The following is an 8,490-nucleotide window of genomic DNA, read 5'->3' as shown; positions in this document are numbered from 1 at the left end:
GTAAGATAATGAATGATGTTATGATAAATTGTTTCTAATATTTTGTTATTTCTTCTATAATATTTAATTAGCTAAGTTTTATATTAAATTTTTATTCCTTATTGTAATTCACTAAATATCCATAGCTTACTCGAAATAATTCAAATATAAGAAAATACAATTATAAATGGTAATATGATATTTGAGTAGGATATGAATATTCAATCCTCCGATGGATATAAGAATGTGAATGAAATTGAATACCCATGGAGATGGAGATGAGTATGAATATAATAAATGAGGATGAAGATGAAAGATATGAAATTACTCCCGAATTCAACTTATTGTCATCCCTAACCAAAACGATTTTTGATTCTTTTACAACACCTAATGAGAGGTCTCTAGAAAAGAAAAATAAAAAGAATTATGATAACCCCACATATCTTCTATCTCCCACTAAGCTCTAGATATCTTTCGAGACGGTTTTATGAATTTATATCAGTGAGACGAGTCGACTCGATCTATATTTATAGTGAAAAGTAATAATTTTTGGCATAAAAAAATGATATGTTTTTTTATGAATCGTATTGAATATGAGTTTTGTCTTGTAAAATTGACTTTACGATCAAATAAGATTTTTTGTGTTTAAATTTTTTTAATCATATCTCTGACCAATTTTCATAATTATGATATTATTTTATATTAATATAAATCAAACTAATTTAAAAAATAGATAAAAATACAAAATATATTTTAAAAAATAAAAAATAAAATACTATTAAAACACGCAATATTACACCAGAGCAATAGTTTTTCATAAAATATCTTGCTAAAATCGCATTGTTGAAGAGAATCCCACCTCGAAAGTCGCAACTTGCACTCTGCTCTACGTAAAAATCCTTTCCAGAAAACCTTTGGAAGTGTGATTTTCTCCGCAATTGTGTTTCGAGAAGTAGGAAATTAGCTAGGGAGCGAATGGCCGAGCAGTTGACGGAGGAGCAGATCGCTGAGTTCAAGGAAGCATTCAGCCTTTTCGATAAGGATGGCGATGGTATACTGATTTTTTTTCTTCTCGATCGATCTATTTTCTGTAATTCTGTTCGCTAATTTTTTGCTCTAGAATGGTTCTGTTGTTTTTCAGATCTTTGCTTCTGCTCGGTGTGTGATAATTCATGAGTTGAATGCTTCTACAGCTTCGTTTCTGTTATTTTATATGTTACATTGGTGAAATGAATGTTTAAAGTTGAGAGATTGAATGAGAAATGATAGTTTATTATGTGTTTTTTCTACTTTTCCTGCGCATGTTAGGCTATGAAATATGGATGTAGCTGTAGCTTTAGGCTTCTTTTGGTTCATATGTTTGGTGCTGGAAAAAAAGCCCCCGGAATTGAAAGATTTCAAGGTTTGAATAGTTGTGGCAAGTGATTTATGGGTTAACTATATTCATTGATTGAGTTGATTGATAGATGGATCAAGGTTTTCGAATTTACATTCTGTTATTAGTCCGGTTCTTAGTCTGGTCTCTTATCCTGTTGGCAGGTTTATGATGTAGGAAGTATTAGTATTCACAGAATTATTGTTTTATCTGTGTTTACTGTCGTTAAAATTTGCTTAGTTTGTTCTGGGTGGAATTGGATCTTGATTCTTGTATTTGTTGTGGATGAGAGCAACTATACATTCTCTTCGTTCAAGATTCAAGAGAATTGGCAGTTTCAATTGCATGTTATTTAATATATTAATGTGATAATGAATGCAAAAGACCCAATAATGTTCTTGGTTTGTAATTTTTTTAAGATCTTATGTACTCGTACCCATCTCTGGTATTATATATTCGATTGGAAAATGGTATTTTATGGAACTTATATGCATTTCAACTCTATTATTATTTAAAAGTGTAGTTTCGTATAAACTTAATTCTTTGTGAAGGTTGTATCACGACTAAGGAGTTGGGAACGGTGATGAGGTCACTTGGACAGAATCCCACCGAGGCTGAACTTCAAGATATGATCAATGAAGTTGACGCTGACCAAAATGGTACCATTGACTTCCCCGAATTCTTGAATTTGATGGCTCGAAAGATGAAGGTAATTTTTCTTTCCGATCTGCTTAACTTACTTTTGATAGAGGTTGATTTTATTAGGGTGTATTAAAATGCTGTAAGCTGATTAAAAATGAGGTTTATGTATATGATCATCTAACATGGATTATCATTCATTTGGATAGCTGTTGCATTTTTAGTTCTTTTATATTTATATGTGGGGTGTTACTGGTCTTTATTGCCATTTATGATTGTAGCTCTTTCCATTTCCAAACTTCCATGTTTCTTTCTGTGCTCATAGTGATAGTCAAATAGTTTTAGGATTTGACAACCAAAACTACTCTAGATATTTTATTGCTGCGTATGGGATATTGTAACGATTGTATGTTTGTGCTCATGCCATGCCGGTAAAATATATTTTATTTACTGAATAAAGTGACTTCATACTTAAGACGCTCTACATTGAATTCATAGTTGGCTGGGGTGAATATTTGATAGCCGTGAATGCACATCATTGAGTGTTTACTTGGAGATGTCAGCGTCATGGAGAGAAATGTATACATTAATGCCTTTGATAAATTCAGTGTTGTGCACTTTCTGTAAAAAGGTGTAATAGAATATGGTTTTGGGGGGGAAGTGAGAAACTCAATGATTCTAAATAATCGAGATTGGGTAGCAGATTCAAAATGTGATAAGTACGAAATAAACATCCTGAGGAAACTAAACATCCTTCTTTGTTTGTGAAGGATGCCGACTCAGAGGAGGAACTTAAAGAAGCTTTCAAGGTATTTGATAAAGATCAAAACGGCTTCATTTCTGCTGCTGAGGTATTTCTATCCTTTAATCCACCCTCTCAGTTTCACTCGTGTTCAACTTTACCCATCAAACAAAGCTTTTGTCTCTTGATTCTTTTATCATTATCTTTCAACGTAGACCTACTGTATCATACCAATCTCGCAGCTTCGTCATGTTATGACAAACCTTGGGGAGAAGTTGACAGACGAAGAAGTCGATGAGATGATGCGAGAAGCTGACGTGGATGGTGATGGCCAAGTAAATTACGAGGAGTTTGTTAGAATGATGCTTGCCAAGTGATTTTTCGAGATTATATGGAATCTGGAGTTGAAAGCATTGGTTAATTGGGTACTACCATCTATCTACCTACTACTATCTGTCTTATACGGCATAATCGTTTATGCTCTTCTGGACTTGAGCAATGAATTTAGTCTGTAGATTGTTAAGGACATATCAACCTCAATATCTGTTCCTTTGAAAACATTCTTCTGTTTACTTTTAAGTGCCTGCCTATGAATACCACTTGGTATTGTTTTTTGAATTTTGAAGTGGGCTAATTTTATTTTCAATTCGCATGGTTGTCGTCGTGTCGAGTTGAATCCCGTTCATAGGATTACATAAGAAAAATTAAAAAACAAAATTAAATAAAACTAAGCCTTACCCTGTAACTTAACCACTTGTTTACGACGTGTTGTTTTTTATTGTTGCAAACTAATTTTTTTAGTCACGTCGAGCTTCATTATCTAGCAGTATGGCAACATAGCTAAACTTATCTGAACACAAGTATTATATTAAAAAAAATATCTGAATACAATTTTTTTTTTTTTTTTTTTTGAAGGAATACAAGTATTTTTGTTCCACTTGTTTTAAATACTTCATTCAACTCATGTTTTTTTTTATGAAGTTAATAAATAATGAGAAAATTGACATTTTAATCCCCGAATTATTGGGTTCATGCATGATTGTTTTTGTAAGCAGTCATTAAAGTTTAATCCTATACTCTACTATTTTATATCCTAATTTAGGTTAATAGGCAGTGAATCATATTTCATATTAAAATATTTATGTGAAGGACGATAAAAACATAATCACATATATGATTGCTTAACTAAAATTGATTTACTCTCTAAAAATATCACACGTAAAGAAGTTAATAGTATTCTGGACAGTGTTCTAAAAAGTTCGCTTAAATCTCGCTTAAGCATGCTTAAGTTTGAAGCTCGGTAAAAACGCTTCGTTTCGGAGAAAGTGGAAAAAAGCAATCAAATTGTAGTTTGACCGAATTAAGCGTATTTAAGCACAATTAATCACATCTATTTATTTTTTAATTTTTTTATTTTGAAGATATATCTTTTTATTTTAAAATAATAAATTAGGTTTATAATTTATATGTTTATTTTTTAATTTTAATCATGATTAAGCGTGTCTGTGATAAGGATTTGACAAATATTTAACATTTTTAATGTGGTATAGTTGCAAAAACAAATAAAGATTGTAATTTTGAGATTTTTATGCTTCTATAAATATGAGAATTAATGCATCAGACTTAAATTTATCATATTTATGTATTATTTTATCTGTTTATTGGTTTGAGATAATTACAATTACACTAAAGATAAAAAACGCTTTTTCACGTTTAAACTTGTTCTAATCTCGCTTAAGCTTGAAAAGCTTGGAGCTCGACATCTGCGCTCCGGGACGCTTCACGCTTTTTAGAAGCTTGATTCTGGGTACTCTTAGCAACATTTTCGTCGAAGTTGTTGCACAGAATTTGACTAATATACATTAGTGTGTAACTATCACATGCATGATTAAAGAACTAACATTCTGGGTAATCTTAGCAACATTTTCTTCGAGGTCGTTGCACAAAATTTGACTAATATAAATTAAATTCAAAGATTTATTCAATTTGCATCGACCGCAAATTTCTTGTCAAAAAAATAATACATTAACCAACGTCGTAACCAGGGGTGAAGTCATGTGTTACTCCGTCCGAACAGTAGCCCGGGTAGCTTGTTGTTTTCCGATATTTTTTATACACTGTCTTATTGTCTGGTAGTTCGAAGATTCCATTTGTCAATATTAACTCAACCATGATTTAAAAAATTCTAACTCGGATAAAAATGAAAACCTGATTGATCCGGTGGTAACAAATGTCCAAGTCCATTCTAATAAATAAATTCACACAATAATAACTCCCTAATTAAAACCCGATACTGATTACTACTAACATTGTCAGGAATCATGAGATAAAATTAAATTTACAAACATGGCAAGAAAATAAAAGAAAAGAATTATATCCCAACACTTTTGTAAAAATCTATTGTTCATCTGTAAGAGAAGATGCATTTCCAGCAGAATGAGAGGACGAGTTCTTGTGATTGTGCATCCAAACCTTGAACACTTTCCTGCTGATCCCTATCCCTCTGCAGAACCTCTCGATTTCATCCTCTTCTTGATCTTTCCTCTGCAGCTTCCACCCCAGATTCTCCGCGAAGCCCAGCATTTTCTCCTTTTGCTCCTCCGAGAACTTGGTCCGGAACCTCTTCTTGTTGATCGAGGACTCCGGGGAGTACGGGATGGCGGCTGCCATTTGCCTGTCCGACCTCCCTCCGCCGCTGTAGTCTATGATCTCCCCCACCACCTGGCTGCGGTGGGTTGTGCTGTAGGTGACTTTCCGGTGGAAGCTGCGGTGGCAGCCGCATGCAGCGCAGCTGAGTAGGCCTCCGGGGGTGGTGTAGTCCGGCGTGAACTCCCCGCACCCGTCCGTCGCGTAGCTCCCCAGGCTGGCTGCATGGTTTCTTTGGCATTCTCTGTATACTTCATTGCCACTGCTGTTGTCTCCTCCCTCCATGTGTGTGTGTGTGTCTATATATATATGTATGTATCCCTCTCCCTCTCACACACACAAAGAGAGAGAAACAGCGTTTTCTTTCTCTAGTCTCACAGTGGAGATGGAGATGGAGATGGAGATTCAGTGGTGTATATAACAATGGTGTTTGTTGGGTATATAATTTGAAGATAAACGTGGTTGCAATGAATTCTCCTGTTCCTGTTGACCTAACTATTTTACATTTTTTACCTTTATTCGTATCTTTTTTGTGGAAACTACCATAAAACCATCTCACTCGTGGAAACAGAATATAGCCTTCTATATATGGAATTGAAAGAGTAAATAAGAGGTTCTGAAGGGAATGATAAAATATTAATTGATTATTTTAATTTTATCTAATATTTGATTCAAGATTTACGAAAAATTAGAGTTATAAATCATTATATTAACTAATATATTATTTTATCGTTTATATATTCTTCTTGTGATGTTATGTCGGAGTTGGAGATTTTTTTGGGGTAATAATTAGTAATTATTTATTATATAGGAGTGGGATTTATTATTTTTATATATCTCAATGCTACGACAAATCGATAATGGACAGAAGATTTTGTAATTTTCTAATTATAGGAAACACGACTTTTCATAATCAATCTCCCATTGTGTTTATTTATTTTTATTTATTATGTCATATTTGTAAGTATATAGTCTATGTGGCTTTATTATAGCCACTGCTTTTCTTTATTAGAACTGTTTTTTTTTTTTTTTATAAGGTTAAAAATTTTGCACCAAATCTCTTCCTATTTTCTTACATGATTAATTAATTTATTTATCTAAAGAAATTGAAATTAAAATATTAAATAAAATAAATGTATTGTTTACTTGGTGATTTCATTGAGGGGATATAACTTTAATGTTAAAAATCGATTTAGTAAAACATATAAGTATTGTTTGGGGTGAATGATGAGATTCAAATTTTTTGTATAATTTTGCATTTTATTCAAGTTTTACAATACTAATTGGAGTTAAAAGAATGGTTATGATGTCCTTATCTTTCGATTAATCATCACATTTTTCATTGTCATATTTCACGAGTCAAATGGATTTATATTGGAGACGTATTTTAGATATTTAATGTGATTTTGGACTGGTTGTAAAAAGAGTCGATAATATGTATGAACTAAATTACATGGTCACAATAATTGATACAAAAAAACGTTACTTAGAGTTAAATATTTATTAATCAAGATGTAGAAGCTTATGAAAGTGATATATATATAGACACACACACACACATGGGCTAATTGTATTCTTCAGCTCGAGTGATTTTTCATACGTCTGAATACTATTAGATGAGGAGAGTCTCTCATATTTTAATGGAAATTTACATAATATGGAGTAGATCTTTTGTGAGACAGTCTCACGAATCTTTATCTGTGAGACGGGTCAACCCTACCGATATTCACAATAAAAAATAATACTCCTAGCATAAAAAATAATATTTTTTCATGGATGATCCAAATAAGAGATCCGTCTAACAAAATACGACCCGTGAGACCGTCTCACACAAATTTTTGCCCATAACATGTTGAAGATCCAATGAATAAAATTTGATCATATCATATTTGGAGGAAAAAAAAACTCAGATGAAAAACATATAATATAGAATAATACATATACATGATGTTAAAAATAGTTACTACTAATTAATATTTAATATTATCCTTTCCTTTTATGGATCTATATGAACACGTACCCATGTCCCTAATGTCATTATTATTATATTAGCCACAATCCCATCATATCTTAATATTATCTATCTACTCCACCACAAATAAAATGGGAAGCAATCATAAAACTAAGTAATATTCGTTAAAAAAAAAAAAACACACCAAAAAGGTGGAAATATGGGATTTAACTGCTCGGAAAAAAATGCAACTAAAAAATAGAAAATTATGTTGTCAAATTTTAGTTTTATCCAGTTGTTTTTTCCTTAAAAAATTAGTTTTTTATCCAACACGAAGTTGATATAGAACTAAGTATGTAGAATCACATCAAAACTTTCGATGAAAAACGACTAAAAAAAATTACAACGATACAAATGTACAAGACCAAATTTTCATTTTTTCATTTTAAAATAAAAAATTAAAAAACTATATATTTTGATCTCAAATTTGAGCTTCACATCATTTTATAAATTTATAGCAAGTAGTACAATTATGATCATAATGGTTCCACAAACATTATTTATTATTATTAAAAGACTAAGCACCAGATAGATTGGAGAGAGTCAGCTTGTCCCAATTCATGAACACACTATATATTAATTTTAAACCACATAATTAACTCATATTTTTAATCAAATATTAGTCATATCATATCCACATAACCAGACCCACCCATATTCTAATTTTTAAAAATAAAGAACGAATTAATATATTTAAAACATAATTATAAAATATATATATATAATATTTTTATTAAATAATTTTGACGAAGTATTTGCTTGTTTGCCTCGTGGTATCGATATGGAACATATATTATCACAAACTTTTTTAAAATTCATCGAATCATATAAAAGTGGATTTGAATTCCATGGTAGTGCACGTTGAGTGCATACATAAAATATTTTAGTGTGCCTATATTTATTAATGAATAACTAAAATAAAATAAATAAATAAATAAGTAAATATGATAAAGATAAGAAAATAAGATAGGAAAAAATAAAGGGAAAAAGTAAAGGTCACACCATGATGTCTCTATATTTTTTTAAGGGCTTTGAGGAGTATTCCATTGTCTCCTATTGTGTAGCCATTATAATTCAGTGACCACATACAATTGAAAG

The 8,490-nt window shown here is 31.4% G+C and overlaps 2 protein-coding genes across 3 annotated transcripts; one reads left to right on the top strand and one right to left on the bottom strand.

The window, feature by feature from the left end:
- Positions 1-810: 810 nt before the first annotated feature.
- LOC140991356 (calmodulin) lies at positions 811-3,353 on the top strand. 2 transcript variants are annotated; one of them, XM_073461274.1, is made up of 4 exons: positions 811-1,030; positions 1,906-2,063; positions 2,764-2,844; positions 2,978-3,353. In XM_073461274.1, the coding sequence occupies exons 1-4, from the start codon at positions 955-957 to the stop codon at positions 3,110-3,112; spliced, it is 450 nt and encodes a 149-aa protein (XP_073317375.1). In that variant the 5' UTR covers positions 811-954; the 3' UTR covers positions 3,113-3,353. The 2 variants fall into 2 exon arrangements, with proteins under 2 accessions (XP_073317375.1, XP_073317374.1); XM_073461273.1 differs by having other exon boundaries at positions 2,951-3,353.
- A 1,641-nt stretch (positions 3,354-4,994) lies between these two features.
- LOC140956285 (zinc-finger homeodomain protein 11-like) lies at positions 4,995-5,804 on the bottom strand. Its single transcript, XM_073412999.1, has one exon. It carries the CDS (start codon positions 5,664-5,666, stop codon positions 5,133-5,135), a length of 534 nt encoding a protein of 177 aa, XP_073269100.1. The 5' UTR covers positions 5,667-5,804; the 3' UTR covers positions 4,995-5,132.
- Between the last annotated feature and the right edge of the window lie 2,686 nt (positions 5,805-8,490).

Source organism: Primulina huaijiensis, chromosome 13 (assembly GCF_012295235.1).
Source record: "Primulina huaijiensis isolate GDHJ02 chromosome 13, ASM1229523v2, whole genome shotgun sequence".
NCBI lineage: Eukaryota > Viridiplantae > Streptophyta > Magnoliopsida > Lamiales > Gesneriaceae > Primulina > Primulina huaijiensis.
The sequence above is the reverse complement of the archived record's forward strand: the minus strand, read 5'-3'. Positions and strand labels throughout refer to the sequence as shown.

Excerpts from the sequence above, each read along its gene's own strand:
- LOC140991356 (XM_073461273.1), top strand. The coding sequence starts at position 955 with ATGGCCGAGCAGTTGACGGAGGAGCAGATCGCTGAGTTCAAGGAAGCA. Across the intron at positions 1,031-1,905 it reads TTTCGATAAGGATGGCGATG|GTTGTATCACGACTAAGGAG; the intron begins GTATACTGATTT and ends TTCTTTGTGAAG. Across the intron at positions 2,845-2,950 it reads GCTTCATTTCTGCTGCTGAG|ACCTACTGTATCATACCAAT; the intron begins GTATTTCTATCC and ends CTTTCAACGTAG.
- LOC140956285 (XM_073412999.1), bottom strand. The coding sequence starts at position 5,666 with ATGGAGGGAGGAGACAACAGCAGTGGCAATGAAGTATACAGAGAATGC.